General features: G+C 43.5%; 1 protein-coding gene across 1 annotated transcript in view; it reads right to left on the bottom strand.

Moving 5' to 3' along the window:
• Positions 1-24,275, bottom strand: part of Gli3 (GLI family zinc finger 3) — a 267,115-nt gene that overhangs the window by 165,065 nt on the left and 77,775 nt on the right. The window contains exon 3 of the mRNA XM_087896438.1: positions 21,688-21,930. Coding sequence (XP_087752564.1) covers positions 21,688-21,930 — 243 coding nt within the window. The remainder of the gene's footprint in view (positions 1-21,687; positions 21,931-24,275) is intronic.

Here is a 24,275-nt window from a genome sequence, read left to right as displayed (position 1 = left end):
CCTAAACTTGGCTTAACTTAAACACATTTCCTTGGGCGAAGAAATTATGATGAAAACACTATAGGTGAGAACCACGTAAAATCTGAGACAGTGAACCGGTTCCCTCTGGGGCCTCCCAGGGAGACTGGGGTATCTGGTTCTTCCTACCAAAGCACGCTGGGAGGCCAACACTGCCTGTGAAACATGGAAAAGACCTGCGAATTAGGGAAGGGAGCGCCACTGAAATCAAACCCCTCCACCGACCCGGGCAGTCTCTCAAGCCTGTCTCACACATCGCCTCAGAACACTCCTGTGACTGCTGCTCACACCTGGTGCCATCTCACCGTTCCTACCCACCTGAGAAAAATGCTATGGCTCTGACACTCTACTTCATTTCACCAAAGATGCCAGTCAAGTAAAAACCTAGTCAGAGAACAGTGCGGACAGTGCGGACAGCCAAGACCTGGAGAAAGGCAAGCGGAAGGTAAAGGGTCTGCAGTCACACAAGGGCAAAGGTGAAAATAAAATCACCTACGTCCTGCAGGAACTCATATGAACTACCTTCTCTGTGGCATGATCTCATGTTCTCTCTGCACAATGTCTTCTAAAATTAAGCAAGTGTATACCTTATCTGAACATGAACCAAGTGGCTTACTACATAAGTTGCCACTATAACCTTCTGGTTTTGGTTCCAGACCCCTCAAGAAGATCAGCATCAAGGGCTGAGAGGACATGGCCCTCTTAGAACTGGCTGAGGACTAAGCAGACCAGAAGGGTAAAACTTCCACAGGAAATCCCAATGGTGCAGACTGTCCTAGAGCCAGCCCTGGGATCCCTCACCCCGTGACAACTCACTCCCACTCCCAGCGTAGACTCACCAAATGTGAGCACACCCGCGCATCTTTCAGTCTGTATTTGCTTCCTTATGTCTGTCTTCCTAGCCTGGGTAAAGATGCTTTCTCTACAGCCCATTATACAGACCCCAGGGATGTGCCATTTTCAAAAGGCACCCACTGACATGCAGTGACTATAAAGGGGCAGAATGCATTTAAATCTCACAGATCTGTACACCTCCCACTTCTCACTGTGATATAACTTGTAAAAGTGTAGACTGTGTTTCCCTGCCCCGTACACCATACACATGCATCCACATTTCACTATGCCTGACTTTTACACAGGGCCGTTTCCACCGTGGAACAGCACCAATTTAAAATCTTTAAACTCTGATAATATTTGAGAAGTTTGAAAATAGTATTTCCAATAGAAAGAATAAGGTAAGTTTTATATTTTGTATGGTATTATTGATTTGTTAATGTAGAGCTTGTTAGAAAAAAAGAAAAGAAAAAGCAGTGGATTAAACTTAATTCTCTTAAAATATACTCAATATGCAGCATAAAGATAAAACTAAAGAAAAGACACATCAGTAGGAATATACATAGATGTTAGGAAAAATCTGTTTTAGTAAATGGGTTCTCAATTTCAGCATTTAAAATAATGCAATGATCATATCATCCTTTTTAATTGTATAAGCATGTTAGCCAGAGTTGACATACTTGATTTACATCTCTACTGAACCACTACATAGTTCTTTGTAAAATTTTTATAGCCAAGCAGTAGTGGTGCCTGCCTTTAATCCTACACTTGGGAGGCAGAGACAGGCAGATTTCTGTGAGTTTAAAGCCAGCCTGGTCTACAAATTGAGTTTCAGAACAGTCAAGACTGCTATGCATAGACACTCTGTATTGAAAAAACAAAACCAAAAGCAAACAATCAAAAAGTCTTATTTATGTGTGTTTGTGTTCCTGTGTGTGTGTGTGTGTGTGTGTGTGTAACACAGTGGACACTAATGACGAAAGAGGACCCAGCAGAGTTTGTAGTGTGTCCAGGAACGAACCCATGACACGATACTCAAGTAGAGGTCAAAGGACAACTTTCAGGACTCAGTTCTCTCCTTTCTCTGTGGGTTTCAGTGATGAAAGTCGGGTCATCCACCCATAAGCTGGCATGGCAAGTGTTTTACCCTTTAAGCTATCTAGCTGGCCCATGAACCACTATATATTTCTATTGGTTGGCAACAATGGTTTACTCTTTTCCTTAAATATACCTTGGATCAAAAAATAAACTTGGAGACACTTTTCCAGGAGATGAATGCATCATCATCTGAGGAATATGGAGGAAGATTTTTGAAGTCTTTTTGGCTGGGAACTTGTGTTATTTAATCTTTATATATTATTCTGCAGACACAATACAATTACCATGCTGAGTTTTTAATACAGACTGGGTATTAAAAATTAAATTTCTTTATTTTCACTCTTTTCAAATTTGTAAATACCAAAAAGAGACTGCAATATATTCTGTATTTTTCTTGTTCCTATGACATAATACCTAAGAAGCAGCCACTTCAAGGAGAAAGGGCTTACTCTACATACAGTTCAAGGGGATGCTGTCCACACTGGTGCAGAAGGCACAGCTGCAGAATCAAGAGCACTGGCCACATGGCATCGGCAGGAAGCCGAGAAAGAGATGAATGTTCATGCTTAGCTCACTTCCTCCTGTATCCATCCCAGGACCCCAGGAGTGATGCTGTCAACATCAGGACCCGGGGAATGATGCTATCCACAGTTAAGAGATCTTCCCACTTCAGTTAACTCAGTCTAGATAATGCCTCATGGTCATGCCCATGGACATGTCTCCTAGGTCACAATCAATATTAACCATCACACATTCCAAAAGGAAAAGGCAAGAGAAAATACAAGAACGGATTCCATGGCACCAAAAGAAGAGCCTACATGTGTGAAGGGCCTGTCTGGGCTCCCAAGCCAGTCCCATCAGGTGTCACTGTCATCCTCCGTGGAAGAACAGCAACATGAGAGCCCAGAGGAGGAAGAGCTTATGTGCTCAGTGTTGAGAGTCGTGTGAAAGTCATCTGGCCACAGAGTCACAAACTGCCCCTGGAAGGGCGAATGCTGGACTCTAGGAATGACTTACGTCTCACAAGAGCGGATGATCTTGAAATCCATGTGGAATCATAAAAGATCATTGACCAGCAATCCTGAACAAAAGGAACAGTACTAGTGTCATAGAATCTGATTTCAAATTATACCACAGAGCCGTGGTAACAAAACCAGCATGGAGCATGGCACTTATACACAAATGGCAAGCAGCTTGGTGGGACAGCAGATCCAGAGCCAGAAACCAAATGATGCTGCCAAAGCCATATGGGTTTTGACAAGGTGTCAAAAGATAGATAGAGAGAGAGAGAGAGAGAGAGAGAGAGAGAGAGAGAGAGAGAGAGAGAGAGAGAGAGACTCTTTCAGAGTGTGCTAGCCAGGCAGTGGTTACACACACACCTTTAATCCCAGCACTTGGGAGCCAGAGACAGGTAGATCTCTGTGAATTGGAGGCCAGGCTGGTCTACTAAGCAAGTTCCAGAACAGGCTCCAAAGCTACAGAGAAACCCTGCCTCAAAAAACCAAAAAACCAAAAAACAAAAACAAAAAACAAAACAGAACAAACAAAAAAAAAACTGTGCTGTGAAAACTGGATATCTATATGTAAAAGTCTAAAAACATTTCTCTCTCTCTCTGTCCCCCTGTTCCTCTCTCTTTGTGCACGCGCACACACGCACGCAAGCACACACACACACACACAATTAAAAATGAATCAAAAACTTTAATGTAAGGTTTGAAACTACTAAAGGAAAACATAAGGGAAATACTCGGCTGTGTAAGCAGAAGGAAGGGCTTTGTTGAAAGGAGTCCAGCAAAACTGACAAATAGGATTTGCAGGAAGCGTTAAGGCTTCAGCGCAGCAAAGGGAACAACGAGTGAGGGGCTACAGCAGTGGTTCTCAACCTGTGGGTCACAAGCCTCTTCCTACTGCAATTCATGAGAGCAGCAAAATTATAGCTATAAAGTAGCAGTGAAAATAATTTTATGGTTGGGGGTCACTGCAACATGGAGAACTGTATTAAAGGGTCGCAGCATTAGGACGGTTGAGAACCACTGGTTTACAGGATGGCTGGAGAAAATCTTTGTCAGCTATGATTTGGCAGGGAAGTGATACATGAAGAATTCTACAAACTCCACAAGCTATCTAATCAATAAATAGAGTGATGAAAAGAACAGATAGTTCTCAGAAGATGAAACAGTAATAATGGATAATAAAGACATGAAAAGCTGTTTAATATCCTTGGCCATCTGGACAATGCAAATCAAAACTACATTGAGAGACTGGAATGGCTCAGTGGTTAAGAACACTCGCAGCTTTTCCACAGTACTAGAGTTCTGTTTACAGCGCCCACCTGTAACTCTAGCCCCACGGGGTCTGACACCCACTCTGGCCTCCATGGGAGCCTGCACACACACACACACACACACACACACACACAGAAAGAGAGAGAGAGAGAGAGAGAGAGAGAGAGAGAGAGAGAGAGAGAGAATACACATAATTAAAGATAAAATATACATTTAATAAAAAGCACACTGGAATTCTTGCTCACCTCAATCAGCGTGGATAACATTTTAAAAAAAAATCAAGCAACAACTTCTGCTGGCAAAAAAGTGGGAGAAAAAAGTAAACTTTATAAGTGATAATGGAATAAAAATAGTCCAGGCACTACTGACCTCAGCATGCAGGTTACCTGAAAAACTGAACGTGCATCTGCTAGCTGTACCACTCCTGGGGATGCACCCCAACAAGTCTAAGTCAAACTACAAGAGAAATGACAGCACCTATGGGCTTACTGTGGAACCACTCACAGAAACACAAGTTATGGAATCAGCCTAGTTGATTTGCATGAATGGCCAAACAGATAGAGAAAACTCAGATGCACAATGGACTTTTATTCAACTATAAGAAGCAATGAAATCATTTTACCTGTAGAAAAATAGATGGAATTGAAGACCAATGTATTAAGTGAAACAAGCCAGACTAGAACAAGTATTACATGTTTTTTTTCTCATATGGAGAATATACGTTGTATTCAATACAATATATGATACGTATGTGTATGTGACATAAAAGAAGTTGGGAGCTATGTGGAAAGAGGAAGGGAAACAGTGGAAAGCAGAGGGAGCTGGGAGAAAGTAGTGGGGATGAATATCTTCAAGTACATAATGTTCCTGAGCAGAAATGTCATCACACATTACAAAGCCTATCCCTTTATACAATGAATGCATCTTTACAACAAATAAGTCACTCCATATGCTGGCCCCTACTCCACGCAGCCAGATCAGCTGCTCTCTCTCCAGCACACTGCAATGCCCAATGCCTGCATAATAACATCATGTGCCTAAACCTCCACAACAGCAAACTAAATAAACCTCTTTGTTAAATACCAGGCACCAGTTATTTTATCATAGCGACACAAGCCAGAACCCAAGATCTAAGAGCTTGGTTAAGTCATTCTTCCAGAAGGTAGTCAGCTGGACCTCAATCCAAAGTTTCTTGACTCTAAGCCAGTGGTTCTCAACCTCTGTGGGTCATGACTCCTATGCAGGTCAAACAGGGGTTATATATCCGAAGTTATGCATATCATATACTTAAATTATGATTCATAACAGTAACAAAACTACAGTTACGAAGTAGCAACGAAATAATTTTATGGTTAGGGGTCACCACAACATGAAGAACTATATGAAAGGGTCACAGCGTTAGTAAGGATGAGCTTCTAAACTTTCACAGCACAACGGAAATGCACCATATTTTTCCACCATTCTTTAGCCCAAGGGGCGGTCTAGACAATTCATATCCCTCTGAAAAATATGCCAGAAGTACAAAGGTAGAAGTTATAATAATGATAAAAATAATAGTGAGGAGTGAGAATTATGAGCACTCGCTTTTCAACAGATACTTCTGAGAACCTTCGACTCAACACTCAGCAGCTGTAAGCTGTTTCTGTACAGAGGAGTAAACGGAGGCTGGGAACAGCTCATAAATAAAGCGGTCATGACCGCACTGTGCTGGCAGAATCTGAATTCGAAGCCATGACTATACTTTTAACACCTTCAATGGAATAAATTCAAGATGAGAAACTTAGTCTCACTTCTACAAGATTCAAAGGAGGCAAGGCTAAAATCATAAATGAGAATGCTGGCAGAGAGCATTTCCATAGAACATTCCTTATGGGGCAAGAGGGGGCAGCAGTGAAAGCAACGGCCTTGGCAGGGGCGGACTTTCCAGTGGTATCCGTGCCAGTCATGTGGTCTGTCTTCCTGAACAGCATCGAAGTACCTGGAACTTTGCTGAACAATACCCACATGTCTTTTCTTTAAACACCTGAAGGGCTCTTCTGAGAATGCAAAGGTTCTGTGTGGATAACTGAAATGTGCTCACTGTAACAGTTATCTTGAACTTCTAGCTTTGGTTTCAATGTGTTAGAGTGACCGTCAGTTGACCCCCAAGACATATGAGCTCTTACAGGCCTCCAGAGTCAGTTCTTCTCGGTCTATCACACGCAAGGTCCTACCCTGGGATCCTAAAGAAAACCCTGCCAGTGGACCGGGTAGTTGGAAAGCTTGCTCTAGGAAAGGCAAGTTTTCTGTTGTCTGAGTAGAACAGAACAAGGTGACCATTCTCACGCACGATTCCTACATAAATGATAGCCAAGATCCAGAGCTAAGCGTACGAACAGAAGGGCATAAGTAACAGAATGACCAAAATCATCTCAAGGAAATCTTTCAGGATTTTAACAAAATACTACATACAAACTTAAGAACCAGGTATCTAGGGAAGAAGACACGATAAAAGGACCGATTCATGGTCTTTAAAAATAAGACTATGGGTACAAAGATTAAAATGACTTAAAGCTAGAAATATGGCTAAAATTTAAAAATTATTACAAACAGTTAATAAAGTCATGTAAGTGTCTCAGAACACAGAATTAAAAAAAAAAAAGAAAGAAACCGAAAAGGAGAATATGACTGAAGAGGCATAGAGAAGTGATCCAGGCTTGTCTGTCTAGCATTCAACTGAGCACCCCGAGAAGAAAGAACAGGGAATACAAAGTGAGAAACATTACTGAGATTCGGTAGGAATGAAACCAAGAGAGAAAAGACTGCACTGTCATCCTGAAATAATCTATCAAGTGACAAGACTAGTGAATAAAGACAAAATAAATTTGAAATTAAATAAAAATAAATCCATTAAATAAATGGGACATGCTTTAAAAAAAATCACTCTGTAAAGAGAGCCCAATATTTTCACAGGGACAAAGAAAGATAATTCACAAATAAACAAACAAGGAGAAAGCTTCTCTCTCACCCAACACAGACCTCCTTTTCTAGAAGAGGACCTGGGGGCAAAAATCACAGTAAATTCTCTTTACAGCTCCCTAAGTGGATTAGAGGCCACAGCCTCCAAATTTCTTTCTACCCTAAGGACTCCCAGAAAACCAGCTATCATAGCTCTGCTAGATCCTACATCAGTGCACAGAGGCAACCTAGTAGGCTGGGATCCAGAAAACTAGGTCAAGATTGGAAAGAGGTTCTAAAAGATGTTTCAGCACGAGGTGAGCAGCAAATACAAGCAACCCTCACACGCCACCCTGATAAAGTCTGCGTCACACCACTGTCTTCACTGTCACTAGCACTCTCATACCCTGAAGTGGGATGTCTTTCTGTATATGTGCTGCTTTATTGGTTGATGAAGAAAGCTGTTTCAGCCTATGGCAGGGCAGAATAAAGCCAGGCAGGAAATCCGAAAAGAGACAAAGAGTAGGCAGAGTCAGGGAGAAGTCACGTAGCTACTGAAGGAGGACACCGGAATCTTACCCAGTAGGCCACAGCTACATGGCAATACACAGATTAATAGAAATGGATTAATTTAAGATACAGGAGCTAGCCAGGAATATAACTAAACTATTAGCCAAGCAGTGCTGTAATTCATAAAGTTTCCATGTGATTATTTGGGTCTGAGCAGTCTCTGCTTACAAACCCCAGGACAAAAACCTCCCCGGATACTTCAATACACTGAAGGTTTCCTTCAGTATTGACTCCTAAAAGAAATACTTTTGTGGAAAGGTTTAAATAATCAAGTTTTTTTAAAAAAAAAAATACAAGCAACAGGATCCACAAAATGAAACAGGAAGAATAAAGGGGCCTACAGCCAAATTTAAAGAACTGAGCTCAACCCTAAGGAAGCAACAGTGGAAGGAGAGGGCTCCAGCAAGCTGCCCTTTGACACACAAACAAATAAATGAGTTAAAAATTACTTAAAAACATAAATAGGACACAAAACACACCCCCTCTGTTTCAAGGAAAAGAAGAAAAAGGCCTGAATCCTTGGGCTGTTTCTGCCTCTCTGCCTGGCTCTCTGGCAAAAGGGGCTGGCATACACACAAAGCTAGGAGTTCCGGGGTAAGTAAAGATATTCCTTTGGTTCTCAATACAATTAGCTCACAAGTGAGGACACGGCGTACCCAGGAGCCAGCCATCACCTCTGCTGCCAAGTTCATTAACGTCCAGAATTCAGTGGGACAATGGAAGCACGGGGCTTCTTCATCTGCATGTGGCCTCATCCATAGCCATCAAGCCTCCTTCACTCTAGGGTCAGGACTAGCAGGGCTGGCTTGGGCTCTGAGGCCACATCTTCACTCCTCAGGGCAACTCCTGAGGATGAGGGCCAGACATCACCATTTTATCACACAGCTCTGTGTGAGGGAGCTTGGACCTGGGATCTTAAGGCTGAAGACAAACAAAAGTAGGATTGATGCCTTAGAGTCGCACACACCTGGTGGCTCATTATGCAATGGCCTCTTGGGAAAACCTGCAGGTTACTAGCAAGAGCATGGCATCAAACGAGCGAGGCTGCACTGTTACCTGAAGAGAGAGATTAGAAGAAAGAAAAAAAAAACAGAACATCCTACTGGAGGAGAATTCCAAAAAGGAGGTATGAGGTGCGGCCCTAAACTGTCTTCCTCTGGAAAGCAGTCTTAGTTAAGTTACGACTGCTGGGCTAAAATGCCATGACCAAAACCAACTTGGGGAGGAAGGGATTTATTTCTCCCTCTTACACTTTCATGTAACAGTCGATCACTGGGGGAAGTCAGATCAGTAACACAAGGCAGGAACCTAGAGACAGAAACTGCTGCAGAGGCCATGGAGAAATGCTGCTTACGGCATGCTCTCCAAAGCTTCCTCAGTTTGCTTTCGTGAGGCACCTACGACCACCAGTCCAGGGATGGCACAGTCCAGGGATGGCACAGCCCACAATGAGCTTGACCCTCAACACTGATCATTAATTAAGAAAATGCCCCACGGGCTTGCCTACAGCTCAATTTTATGGAGAGGTTTTCTTAGTTGAGTTTCCCTTCTCTCAGATGACTTTAGCTCAATGGTTCTCAACCTGTGGGTTGTGAACCCTTTCGGTCCCACCTCAGATATGTACAGCAGCAACATTACAGTTATGAAGTAGCAATGAAATAATTTTATAGTTGGGGGTCACTACAACATGAGGAACTTTATTAAAGGGTCACAGCATTACAAAGGTTGAGAACCATTGCTCTAGTTGGATCAAGGTGACAAAAAAAAAAAAAAAACTAGCTGGCCAAGAGGGTAGGCAATGTCAAAGGGGGACCACTTACCTCCACCCCTGAATGGGCATCTCCGAAGCCCATCAGTCCGACCACTGTGCTTCCAGGCTAAAGACACACAGCTTCCCACAGGAAATAGCAATCAAGCAGCCAAGCAAACAAGGGAAGTCCAGGATTGAGGAACAATCCTGAATAGCCTGTGCCCAACCATCCGTTCTTACTGTGAACCATGCAAAGGTGTAGACTAAAACACAATTCCAACAACTGTGGTGAGAAAACAAAACAGAGAAACAAAATTGTACTCCAGGCAATCAGAAGGCCGGAAGAGAAAAGCCCCAGAAAGCCAACCATTTCTGTCCTTACTGAACTTTAGGGGCAGGTTCTATGTGCCAACCAGGCATCCAAAGGATGTACAGGTTTGACTAACGAGGTAAGGAACAGAAAGAATCAACAGAGATAAAGGTTCATGCCATCACAGAAGGCCTTGGTGGGGTTATTATGAAGCAACAAACCCGCACGCCAAAATACCAGCAAGAATCGAGACGAACTCAAGTGAAATCTGTCCTCAAATGTCTAGTACTCAGCGGAACATTTCAGACTGCATTCAGAACTCCTCGCAAATTAATGATAGTCAGACACGAAAGTTAATAACAGCTGGAAGAGATCAAGCAGAAAGAGAGCGGGCACTGGCATGTCTGTGACGCGAATTTCTTAGAGTCCATAAATTTGATATTTGGAGGGAAGAAGGGAAATGTTAATTAGGGGAAATTTCATACTGGATTTAATTTTGCCATGGAGCCAAAGCTCTATTGTAAAAACCCCCTTGGAATCAGAAGTCACCCTCACCAGACCTGGGCCCTGCCTTTCATCTCACCAGCTCAAACTTGTCGATATGTGACTTAATTGTTTTCACGTGTCGTTTCGAACTTTCTCTCCCCCAAAGAGAAAATCAAGGGCTTGGGCCAGGCTTTTATTTTACTATGTGTAGAGATCAATTAATGGGGGGGGGGGGTGGGGTTGAAAAAAAACCTACACCATCCCTCTGCCTTCTCTAAAAGGCTTGTAATCATTTTCCATAATTTTTAGACTTCTCTAGTTCAAGGTTTCTCTGGGGATCGCAGTCACTCTGAAAAGTCTCGACGTTCACTTGTCTTACTTTCCAGACACAGAAGGAGCATTGTTATGACATGTATCTGGATTTTACAGATCCAGATCTAGCTCAGGTAAGTCTCCTGGAATGCAGCTGGAGACAGGTGGGGACTAATGCCTTCTGGATGCCTTCAAGGCAAACATCAGCCCTAGGTTCCTGGTAAGCACAAGGTTCCAGAGGCTTCCTCGGTAGACTCCACAGATTTCCCACTCGGTGTCTTGATGTCAGTCTTGTCCCTGCTTAATATCCATTTCGTCTACGACTGGCTGAGAGTTGCCATGTCTGACTTTAGCCTACACTAGCTTTGCCATCCACACTGTCTTTCTAGTTTTTTTTTATCACAAATTGTCCCTCTGATCCCTCAATCATTCTTAAGAACCTCTCGGCGCATCTGCGATGCCAAAGCCCAGAGACAACAAACCGTCCATCTAGGTGGGGTCGCTGGACATTGAGGTGGGCCCCACTTTGCACCCCTCCAAAATCTCAAGTATTTAGGCTAAAGTTGGTACATGCTCCTGACACCTCCACCCCTGTGGATGTGAGGAGAGGTTGCTGTCCTGTGCAAAGCCAAGGAGAAGGGCAAATGGGACATCCCAAAATGACCTCTATGTTCCTGGTGACTCTGGGTACAGAAAAGGCAGAGGGAGCACCAGATGTTGCGTCATCTGTGGATACAGCGAAGTTCCTAGTGCATAAAGTCACTGCTCTGTAGAAATGGGAGTACAAATGGTAAGTAAGGATTGCTGAGCCGCAGAGAGGGCCTGTGTCCCAAGCGCTACTGTGCCATCAACAGAACCGGGAGAAGAAGAGAAACCATGCACCCAGGAGTTCCCTCCCTCCCCACAAACCCCAGGCCTGGAGCTCACGTTCAGATGGGATTAAGATCTAGGTGACCCTCAGTTACTTCAAGGTAAAATGTGTTTCTATACAAACCAAAAGAGCTGTGCAGTGAGGCCTTCAGACCAGTGATTCCACACAGAGGCCTCCTTAAATGGAGTAGAGAGGACCCGAGAGCCTTCCTATAATTAAGTTATATGTCACTTCTCGTTCTTTGAAAAGTAGTAATTAACGAGGAATTTCTCATGATCACCCGCATCAGACCCAGTTGAGGACAAAGGTAAAAATGACAAGAATGGGGATAGAGAGATGGCTCCGTTGTAAAGAACCCATATTCTTCCTGAGAAGGACCTGAGTTTAGTGTCCAGTACCACAGCCTGCAACTCCAATTCGAGGGAACCCAATCATCTCCCTGGCTCCCATGGGCACCACATTCGCATGTACAAACTCACAAATAAACACATGAAAAAATGCATTAAAATATTTGGGTCAGGGTGAGAAGTGACCAGAACTTGCCACCTAGGCACTGGGAAGGGACTAAGTAACACACAGAGCCACAAGTGGGAATGTCCCCCTACTTCCAAACACTTGCTTCCCAAGTCTTACACATAGCACTACCAGTGTTTAAGACAACGCTCCCCTGAGGCTCCCTCGGTAGCAGAGTCTGACCCATCAGACCTGGCCCTTTGATAGGTTTGTGCCATCGTTTGCAATTCTGCCCGTTATGGAGCACGTGAGAAGAACCTCAGGCTGTAAGGAAAACTGTGCTCAAACCTCAGTTTAGCCCTTTCTCAGCCTCATAAAAACAGGCCACTTCTTCAGCTCACCTGGGCTTTGATATCCTAATCTATCTGAGGGGAAGTCTTGACAACATCTCATGAAACTGCATGAATTTAGAAGTTCAAGGGCAGAGGCTGTGATATAAACTGTTTCACAGAGAGAGGCCATGTCTGTGGCCACAGTTCCTAAGCAGGAGGCTTCCTAGGTGTGTGGGAGCAGCCTGCTAAGCGTTCTTCTACGGGCTACCCCACCGGCCAGAGTAACAGTTCTAAAGCAAACATCAAGTCACACTGAATCTCCTCTGCCAGTGCCCCCAGACCACCCCATCCCATGGCCAGGACACTTGCCCCTTCACTCCTCAACTTCGTGGCTTCTGGTTACTGAGCAAAGTGTGCGCCCTCTGACCCACAGCAGCACGGGCAGCCGCAGCACCTCTCCAAAGGCATAATCCTCCCCGGGACACCATTTGTCATTCCTCCTTGAGGGCTCTGGCTAGGTATGTGGTCTGTGTCTCCTCTCACCAGCTTTGAGAGTAAGGACATGATTTGGCAAACAACCATTTGAAACATTGTCTCAGTCTCAGCAGACTATCAAAAAAAAAAAAAGTTTTTGAAATGAGGAAAAATATCAGGCACTGTATGCTTACACAGATCGTATCAATATGATGAACCAGACGGTCTTAGAAACGTATCCAGGTGCCTCCCACTGTTCACTGACTATGTCTCTAGGTCATAAGTTTTACAGCAATGTAATAGATACATAATACAGTCAAAATATCCATGACAAAAGGGGCAATATAAAATTGCATCCCCATAGTTGTGGGGGGGTGGGTGGGGGTGTATTAGAAAAGTAAGCTGCATGCAGAGTTGAAATGGTCAAGCCACAGAATCCAGAAGGCCTCCCAGAGAGGATGGCATTACCACAACCCTGGGGCAAAGAGCTTAGAAGAGTAGTCTAGGACGAGAAGGGACACTTGGAAATGCCTAGAGACCAGGATCTGATCCACAGAGGGGCCTGGAAGGAAGCCTGTGTGGCTGAAGGGATCTCAGAGGGAGTGGTAGGGCTGGGAGGGATCACAGTCCTTCTGGTAGGGAATAAGGTCACAGGAAAACCACTATATTATGCAACTCTCTTCTAGGCCCTGAGAACTGAAGGATGGGGCGGGGGTGGGGCAGGGGTGGGAGCATTCCTTACAAAGGGGAAAATAGGAACAAGGAGAGGAGCCTTGAGATCCTGCCCAATTTGAGAGCAGGCTTAGCCCAAGAAGGCAAGTCAAAAGAAGAGGGCTGTTTGTTTCTCAGCACCTCTATGTACACTTCTCTGCTCCTCGTTATATTACCCAGGAAACAGGCTCCTCCTTTGATTCCACGCTCCAGTCAGAGCACAATCAGCATGTAGATTTGGGTCCCCCCAGTGGACAAGGTAAACACCCGCTCCCTAGAGTGGGCTCCCATTGACCAGGACAATGTGTGCTGATTAGGTCCGAGACCCCCACAGGGAGGCCAGTGTCTCCTCCTCCAGGGTTCCAGCATCTCCCATCAGATTATTTCAGGCCAGGGGGACTGAAGGCTTATTCCACTAATGTGAGTCTTTGTTCTTCTTTTCCCTGACATTTTGGCTACTGGATTGCCCAGCTTCATCTCCCTGTTATTGCTGGCGCCATCTCCAGCTGAACAAAGGTCTCCACACAGTTTTTCTGGCTTGACTGACATGTGGGGATTCAAGAGCTTCCCAATAAAGTGAATTCAATGGTTTGCATTTTCTCATTGTAAAAATGAGGTTTTGAAGGTTAAAAAAAAGAGTCTTCGTACAGAATGCTTAGCTCTTTAAGGAAGCAGCCACATGATTCTCCACATTTGGGGATTTGTAATTTGGGTTCAAAATACTGTGATTGTTAGGGTCACCTAGCACAGACAAGAGCAACAGCTGGACAACAAGGAAAAAATGTCATTATGTAGTCTTCATATGAAAATAGAAAATGCTGTCCAACCCAAGCGGTGGTGGACAGCCAGCCAGGGAAGTCCAGGAAGGCATGCCCAGGGTGGAGTTGAGGACGAGGCGATTCCACAAATGGAGGTAAATTCAAGTCTGAAGCAGAGAACCTCTTCATTTGCAACAGTTACCCAGAGGCTTGTCAATTCTCAAGAGACATGTACCACGTCTCTGGGAGCATCATGGATCAGATACAGAGCAGACAGATCCTGAGGACACTGGCTTGTCAGCATCTCTCTACCTCTGTCTCTCTCACTGTGAACCCACCCTCTGTCCAGAAAGGTTTCTCTATCTCCCCAAGGCATCAGGCTTTCTTTGGCCTCTTGGCCAGTGAGAACTGCCCTTGACCTAGATTTGTCTGCCTATCTTAGCCTTAGAATTTCTTGACCGTTACCTCTTTCAAAAAGCCTTCTGGAGTAAAGAATGAAGATTTTCTCTAGAAAATCCTAGAGAACACCACACTGTCTTTCTTCACAATTCCTGTGCAGAACTCTGTCTACTGGCCTCCATAACCCACAGCTGAGGCTGCACAGAAGCAGGGGACTGCTCATTTTGCTCAGTGTTGGGTAGCACTTGGGCTACTTTATAAGTACATGCTCAGTTAACAAATGACTGACAAATTAAAAGGCTGGGCAGTCGAATCAATCAATAAGATTTTTTTCTTTTCTTTGTTCTAAGATGAAGAAATTAATCTTAAATAGAGGCCAGTGAAAAATCTGGGCCCACGAAAGAAGAGAGGACTCCAGAAAAGTGAGCACAACTTATTTATTTACTGGAAACCAAAGCAGAGGCCCAAATATAAAGGCTAAATAACCGAGAACGTAGGATCTTTCTGGAAGAACACTACAACAGTCTAGACTGGATCAGAGCACTGGAACTGACCAAATCAGTTACTGTGCATTAATCCAAACTGTGAAAGGGCACAACAAGAGGAAATCAAGTCTTTTCATGGAGAAATGTGAGGACACAGCACAAATGTATAGAAGCAAGATCAAGAAAGCTAAAGCAGGATAGGAGGCACGGCTTTCAAGAGACATCAAAGGTAACATTCTTTAATTATACAAGAAAAAGGAGGAGGGCCAAGGATAATGTTGCCTCCATTAGAAGCGGGAAGAGGGAGCTGTTAGAAGATGGCTAGCAAAGGGCTGGAGTCCCTGTTTCCACGCTTCACTCTAGGAGAGAAGAAAGCAAAACAGGAGGGCGGGAGGTGGCCAGGGAGGGAAAGAACCCCAAGATAGTGCCATCTGGGTGGGTGTCGAATTAAGAAGGGAATAAAAATCATGTGACATTTTTAGGAAACTTTATCCTTGCTCCTGAGCGGAGCTGTGATGTGAGGTCTCATTAGCATGAGCCTCACACCGGCTGGACAAGGATCACTGGGGATATTATTACCAAAATCGTGAATTACCGAGGTTACTGAAGAAAAGGGCAAGCAAGCACTACGCTTCCCTCAGCTTCAGGAAAAATACCCAGCAGTCCCATCGAACACGAGTGTCACGTCAACTATGACAGGCAGCTCTACTGTGCTAGTCCCACAGTATTAAAAAAGCTTTCATATCCCTGCCGTGACTGACCCGTCAACTCATTTCCAAAGGGCTGCAATTCATCTCTCATGTGAAGCCTAGCAACTGTACACCTCCTTTACACAGAGCGGGCTGCGGGGGACATAATGACTAACCCTAAGATGACAATAGAAGCAACTACATCTCTTCCAATTCCAAAAGAGTAACCTCCATAAAACAGGGCCAAGGTCAAGCATCCTAAGAGTCCCCCAGTTATGGAAGGTTGGGGGCCTACTCCTACACCTTCCTAGGGAAATCAGGGGGACAGAAAAGCCAAGTGCATACATTGAGCTAATCACACTGTTCCAAAAGAGATCTGGCTATGTTATGGGACAGTGATAACCAAAGGAAGTAATAATAACATGTTTAAACATGGAACTTGCATGGCTCTTCAGTGTCTAGGATGGGAAGGCATCTTGTAAGATGGTACTTAAAGGAGTCTTTTCTAATTGGCGTAGGAGAAGTAATCACATGAAGAGAAAAAGGCAGGAAGTAGCAGAGCGGTGGTCCAAAGGAAGCCAGTTCTGAGTGAGGCAAGGAGATGTGAGTGGAGGCATGGGAGGGGCCGGCCATCTTGTCACTGTCTAAATTATTTTCACAAGAAACAAGGTCTTCTTCTCATTCTTTTTTTGGCCTGCTAGTAAATGTTTTCGAAGTCCACATACAGAACAAATTAACTTTTCTCCAAATGCTACAGTACTTTTCTCAAGTTACCTGGTTCCTGCTTGCACTCACCGTATCTCAACCTTCATTACGAAAAGTTCAAAACCAGAAATGCTAGCACGATCCCCACTTCTGTAATGTTTTAGTCACCTTGCAAGGAAGCTATAAAATCTTTGGGATGATGCTGTAAAAGTCTACAGCAATGGTTCACGGTTTGTCCTCTGCGTTGCTGTACAGAAGCACATTGTAACAACGAACTTCTGAGAAAAGGCAAGTATCTTAAGCTCACAAATAAGTTATGCAAGGGTGTAGAGACTTTCTGACAGCCATCCCCTCCTCTCCCCCCTCCCAAGACTAACAGCTAGAAAACACGACAGTCAGCACAGACCCCAGAGAGTGACCCAGCTTCACTCACTCTGCTTAAATAATCTAACATCCAGAAGGGAAATGAAACCTCCTGATTGGTTCATCAGCAGTTCTCCACGGAGGGAGGAAGAGACGATCCGGATAAACTGGAACTGTGTGCTAAGGGAACTGTCATTACCTTTGCAGTTCGGTCAACACCAAACTGTTCATTTGTGCCTTGTGGGCATTTTTGTCTCTACAGTCTCAAGATGACAATTGCAAAGTAGAAGAAATGTGAGCAGGTGCACCTATTAAATATGTAAAATACATATCTTCTTCCCCCTCAGTCAGAAGATACGTTTCTAAGGCATGTGGAAAGTCAGTTAACACAGAGACAGACAGGTAAGAAAAAATACTTGCATGTGCCTTTTTTTAAGCCACAGCCTACAAGTGGGATCACCACAGTAGCTTTCCATAGAAAATAAATGCAAGCCAATTAAAAATTCCATTTCTTTTCTTTAAGCTAATTCCTCAGGTTTTGCTAATTAGCAACTAATAGTTCTGTCATTTGAGCTGGGGAACAGAAGGGAGAATACCAGCGGTGTGTTTTCAATCAAAGCATTTGCATGCAAGAATGCATCATATTTTCCATGAAGAATTACTGCTCGGGAGCAGGGCGGGGAAGAGGGGGGCAGTCAGCGCACAACTACAAAACTATGAAGGAGACTTGAACTTTTAAAAAAGAAGAGATCTTTCTGCTCCCTTTAACAAAACTGAGACCTTCTGTGACATGCTCAATGGCTCCAACAAACTCCACACACAGAACGCTACAGGGTACGGCTACAAAACTACACTCTTCTCAGAGAAAAGGGAGACAGTGAAACACATGTTTCCTTTAAAAGGGAAGAGAATAAAAGTTAAGTGTCAGTCAGGGTACAGCGCATGCTTGAACTATTATGTCACCTGCCTTCCCAAGTTTATAAAACAATAAATGTGTGGCAGTAACAAAAGCAGTGGGTGATGGTGGTTTGAAATATCTGCCTACAGATGGGGCAGGAGGAGAAAAAGGTTGCTGATCAATCTTTGGGCAAGAGATGGAATCTCTTAGCCTGACTCCAGGATAAGCGGATAGGGTCCCCAAATCCACCTCCCCTCATGGTATCCCAAATTATAACACGAGTGATGCTGTGGCCAAGAGCTTGTCAGCACCACATCATGTGTGAGACATGCAGCTTGCACGCTTTTTCTCTTGCCCTGATATACAGCCCATCCACAGCTACCCTTCATGGGAGAACACCCCACCCCACCCCACTGTGTGGATTTTATTCCAAACACATGTTGAGAGCGTTTGAAGTGCCCGCTATCCCTTGGCTTTCTTTTTTCTTTCCTTTTCGAGTTTTTAAAGGCAAACCCACAAAATCTAAAATACTTTGAATTCTGCCAAGCTACAATTTGTGAAGATGCCTCACTGCCTACCCGAGTATAATAAAGTCTTATGCAATAAAAATTTTACATATGTCCTTCTGAAGGGAAAAAGATGTTATGTTTTTTTCTTCCCTTTTCTGGTCTTACAGGAAACCTACCCACACTTTAGAAATACAAAGTTAGTATATATAGAAGCACAAATTAGGCATTTGAAAAGTCTACATTTTCCAACCACGGATAATTGAAGGAATCACTGAGTTTTCATAGCCAGCCACACTGGACTGGTGGAGTCTTTAGTGTACAGCTGTCTCACAGAGCTGGCCAGGGCGGAAGAGAGGAATGGGCCCTAGAGACGCTTCTGCGCAGTGTAACAAAGGTCTACAATGAGCGTGGCTGCAGGAGGGAGACAGGCTTTACCCACAAGAAACAGAAACAAAATAAAATTTAATGCCCCTTTCAAACACATTTTTTAAATTCTCAGGACATTTATTACCTTTGGCTCACATTAGTCATGAGCTTTGCCTGCGTAATTAAATCCATGTCAGGTATGCAGATTTGATCATAAACACCTAAAAAAAAGCTACTTGAGATGTAAATAGAAGATTAAATACCCAAACAAGGTTCTAGAAAAGTAAAGCCATATTCTATCTAATGCGAACTTAATTTAGAGTCTTTAATTATTTCATATCAACTAATAATACTGCACTTTTTTCTATATTTTCACTCATTATATAAAGTATTTCCTGCCATAAATTTAAAATTTTTGGACTTCTTAAAGTAAGAAGTTTCGTAATATCTTTGCTTATGAAACAGACAAAAGCCAAAGCCAACTGGGGTTCCATGAGAAAGGCAGTCTGTAGAGAAGACACAGGGCATAGCTCTTGCTACTCTGCCCTTCTTCCCAGTTACAGCCCACTCATTAGCTAAGCTGTCAGAAAAACAAAACAACAAACAAAATACACTGCACCCTCACAGAAATGGCATGGTGCGAAGAGTGAGCCAACCACATGGTGGTGGTGATGGCGCAATAGAGGGGGAAGTAGAAGGAAGACGCGGAGCAGCATGGCCTCGCAATTCTGAGGTACTTAGCATGTGCTGGAGTTTAGGAAAGACTCCATTTTACTGGCACAATGGCAGAGGAACCCCAAGGTCCAGTCAGTCATAACATCACACATCTCTGAGAACAAGGAAATCACTCTTGGCAGCCAACACACTGACTCGAGGTCACAGGGCTAATAAGTGAACCACTAGCATCTGAACCCAAATCTGCAGTTTTCAAGACTTCCGGCACATAACTATATAATGTTCCCAAGTCAGGAAAATTGTTGTTGTGGACCTCAGAATTCCTTTGCCATGTGGCTATAGACGGTGGATGTGATCAGACCCTAGAGCATTACTTCAACATTCTTTTATGGAATAGCAGGAAATCACAAGAATAATCAACTTATAGGTACTATATCCTCAAACTAGTAAAACAATGAATGAATATAAATCCTCCTGTGAGCTCTCCAGGCAGTGTTAGCTAATGCTACTTTGGTGAGCCAGGAAGTGGGTCACACAGACCACTGAGCCCCTACAGGAATCCCTGCTGAAAAGAAAGCTGCCCCTCAAACGATGGGGAGATGACTCAATGGGACACTGTTAAAACAAAGAACAAGCTGCAAACTGGACAGAAAGTTAACGGTTCCACTGCCATCAACCAACAGAAAGACGGGTTCATCTGCTGTCTGGACTAATTAAACACCTCACTAATTAGTGGGCATCTGGAAAAAAACAAAACAAAACAAAACATCACTGTGATGGGAAAAGCTTGTGTTCACACAAAAAGACAAAACACTGCAAGGAGCTTGTAGGCGGGTATCAACGCTTGATCTTTAAAAAAAAAAATGTGCGTGTACTGCTCACTATGAGGAGGGATAAACACAGGTGGGGAGAATGTAGGAATCCCCAGTGGTGTCTGCATGAATAATATTCAAGAGACCACAAATAAAAACATGATGGAAGACACTTTAAAATGTGATCAGAGAAAAGAAAAATCCTATCAACATTATTTTTTATCTGCATTCCTAAAAGTCAGGGGAAAAAAACAAAATGAAGTAAGCCCTAAGGGAGGAAGGAAATATAGCTATCCAAATACTTCCGTCCTTATTTCTGTGTCCACAGACACCTTTTCAGGAATGGGACCAATGAGCATTTTTTTTTTTTTTTAGGAGAAAGCACTTAACTTTTTTTAAAAGCTAAAGGGGTAGGGGTGGGGGGGACGAATCCAAACAACCATTTTTTCATGCTTCTTAAAAAAAAAAAAAAAAAAAAAAAAGCCCTTTCCACTTAAAAAGTATTGCTTCCCCCATTTCTTCCAACAATATACTCTGGTGGGGAAAGCGGTTGATGGGACTTAAGGTTGCTGCAAGACCCTTTGATCTGATGAGTGAGCGTTCCCCTTTGCTTCCAGCTAACTAATGAAGGAATGAAATTAGCTTTTATCCTGGGCACTTTCTTGAGCAAAATAACATGCTCTAATCAGCTGTCCTCACTAATCAGTCATCTGGCTAATGACCTTTTGCCTTAAACACTAAAATTTCTGAATGATGTGGGAAAAGGGAAACACAAACCAGTCTCCCTCTCTGGAGCTCAATGGATCATCTGGAATTGGAGCCAGGAAGGTTAAATGGCAACTATATCCTGGCAAGGCGATAAATCTGTAATCAGGAGCTTCCAGCTTTGCCACCTCAACATGACTTTCATTACTCCGGAGCCAAATTATATTCCTAAACCAGAAACAGGCCTGAAGTAAACTCAGCCCGTATGTATTTACCGTATAGTCTGCCTTTGCAAAGAACTACCCTATACGTATGCTCAGAGTTCTGTTGAATTTTTTTGATCCTGTTAGGACTAGAAAGATAACTTCGGGTGTCTCGGGCAGGCTTGTAAAGAGAGGAGGGCTCACTGCAGGCTTCCATAGTAACAAATTTAGCACTGAATTGTTAAAATTAGTTTGTTTTAACAAATCGTTAAGCATAGGAATAGCAAAAACATGAAACATGAGGAATAATTGCCATCAACGGCTTTTAATAGAGCTGCTTTAACAGTATCCCATTAACCCTGCACAGATAGAGTTTACCTGGTTCAAACCCTAGCAAATCTCTATGCGGATTCTTCACAAAACCATCTTCCTGAACCCCCACACACTGAAAACCCTGAAAGTGCTTAGACTATAAGAAAATGTCACTCTCTAAGAAGAATAGATAAGAAACAAAAGTAGGAAAAAAACGTAAGATGAAACACTTTTATACATGGAAGAGTCAATAAGTCATACAGTACATGCATGCAGGCATACACACCACAGCCACCACACACACCCCATACACAGACCCCCATCCATGTCTCTCCAGAACAAGTGCTAACTGGCCAGAAGCACTTACGGTAGTGAGGCTCCATGTAACCATTTCGGGGGTCCATGGCAAACACAGTCCCGCGATAAGGGAGTGAGGGCTCTGCCAGATGTGGTAGGGATCCATGGATCTCCTTCTTGATCAATGAGGCCCTCTCATCACTAGACGTTGAGGGCTCCTCACTGATTTTGCTGAGCCCCTGCACATTCTGAGGCTGCATGGTGATTGCGTTTCTTCTCTCTCGGTGATAGATCTGTCCAGGACTTTCATCCTCTATAGAGAGAAGGAAAATGAAAGACTTTAGAATCTACTTTAAGGAGCAATAAAAAAAAAAAGTCATCAATATGGTTCTCCCTGCCTCTCTGTTGGAAAGAAGCCTCTTTGTCCTTCATGACTACTTTGTAAACGACACACCTGTGGTAGGATATTTGCAAAGCAAAGTTGTCTATGAATGATGGCCCATGCTACACATGGATGAATAAAGCGGGAAGGAAGCCTGAGGGTGACAATGCATGGGAGGTTCTCCTCCAAACACAACGACACCCTGCAGGTCTCACAAGAGAGAGAAAGTTTTGCCAACCTCCAGTCAAGGCTGTCCAGTTCTGCTCTGCCTGCTAATCAAACAAGACCTTCAGGATACTGAGAGGTCCTGCTGTCCAGTGGAGCTCTGGGTGGCTCCAGAAATGCCGGGCCTTCGTTTCTCGGAAGGTGAACCATTAGAAAGCCATCCTAGAAATATCGAGGGTTTCGTCTTTTCCAACACAGATTTGTTACCCACAAAGAGATTCAACAAGGTCAGAAAGGAAACTGAAAGCACCCTAGAGATAGGGGCAAAGGTGTCAATCAGGACAAGAACGGAGCTTAAGACAGGCTTCATGAGTCTGTCCAGAGGTCAAAGCTGGGAACCAAGAGGAAAACTCAGTGAGACAGAAGGTCCAGGTTTAACATGGCTGTGTAGCGAAGGAGGTAAAGTCCAAGGACGATGTTCCCAGTCATGCTCTGATGTGACTCCAACACCTAATCAAAAGGATGAAATCACACACACACTTTATCTCCAGATCCGGAACACTTGAGCTCTCGTCGGCCTACTAGAACTTTCCATCTCTCCACCACCATTCTCTGTGACTGGATGACCTTTGCTAGACTTCGTGCATAAACTTCAGCCATCTTGCTGTCTGAACCCACAGCAGGTGGATTCATCTGCCTGTTAGAATCACAGCCAGTAAGCGTCACACCTCAGTCAAGCTGCATGGAACCAGCAGTTGCTGTTCTGGCAGGAAAAGCTCACAGAAACAAAAGCTGTATGGGTAATGCTTAAACAGCTAACTCAAAAACTTGCATAGTCTTTATTCTTAATAATAATAATAATAAAACAATTGAAACTCTAGGTATAAACAATTACATTGCTGAACATCTCAGACAGACTGAACATATCTAAATATGCAAACTTCCCTTCAAAGAAACCATAAGTAGGTGCAACTACCTGTGAACCCATACCAGGAACGCTACTAATTTCTAATACGTGAGCGTGGCTCTTTGTTCACTTTGGAGGAAAGCGGAACTGTGCATACAATATATTACTACCAACTGAGATGCCAACACCAACTTCGGTGCTCCTGCCTATATGTGTGGAAAGCTTGAAAACAAACAATGAATTGTTTTTACCCCAAATGCTCTGCAAAACATGATGAGGTATGCTGGAGTCCTTACAGTGAATCTGCTGACCACCACAAAGCAACTGTGAAATATTATTTTAGTATTGTTTTGTGCAGATCCTCACCTGAAACCTCAGAATTAAAGGGTAAAACACGGGTTTAATCTATCAAATAACAACTAAAGCCCACAAAAAAAAAATGAAATTATCCCAGATTTTCCCATTGATCTTTGCAAAAGTAATTCAAATCATGCTGCTGGCAATTTTAAGACAAACTACCAAAAACAAGCAAGTAAGAGCCTTCGTTTTTCTTCTTCCTGTTAATACACACAGGCATTAGTCTTCCCAGGAGATTCATTAGCAGTGAGATTTCAGTCTACAGAAAGGACTTCGGGGTTATACAAAAGCTGATGGACGTCAAAAACACTGAAAATAATAGTTTTGTAAAAATTCCTACAACCGTCAAAAAGACCAAGTCATAGTTTCCACTCATTTGTGCTCTGTAAGAAACTGTGTTTAAAATTTCAAGTAAAGTTAACTTGGAGCAGTGAGGGGCACATTCTGTAAAACAAGGAAAAAAAAAAAGAAACAAAAAACCCTTCCACAGAGGTACTATGACACATAATTAGCATTCTCCGGGGGAAAAGTAAGCGAGCAAATTCTTGTGATCCATCCCAGGTTTAAAATGGGGGTTCAGGTTTAAAATAGGGGTTCCTCAAGTTAATCTTCCCAAAAGAAATGAACTTTTCCCCCTTAAAGCTGCATCCCTACAGTCAACTCCGGCTCTGTGGCGATGTGTGCATCTACAGTGAGCAGGTGAAGACAACTTCACCAACAACTGGACAGTCAGCATGGCTGATCAGCTTCCCCTCACTGTCAGGCCCCTCCAGCCTGCAGGGAGAAAGAAGAAAGGCAAAGAAAAATGGGCTGCCTCTTAGTGTAGTGACTTTGTTAATGAGAAGTA

The sequence above is a fragment of the Myodes glareolus genome, chromosome 14, assembly GCF_982192425.1.
Source record: "Myodes glareolus chromosome 14, mMyoGla1.1, whole genome shotgun sequence".
In the NCBI taxonomy this organism is placed as follows: domain Eukaryota; kingdom Metazoa; phylum Chordata; class Mammalia; order Rodentia; family Cricetidae; genus Myodes; species Myodes glareolus.
Note: the sequence above shows the minus strand (reverse complement) of the source record. Positions and strands in the feature narration are given on the sequence as shown.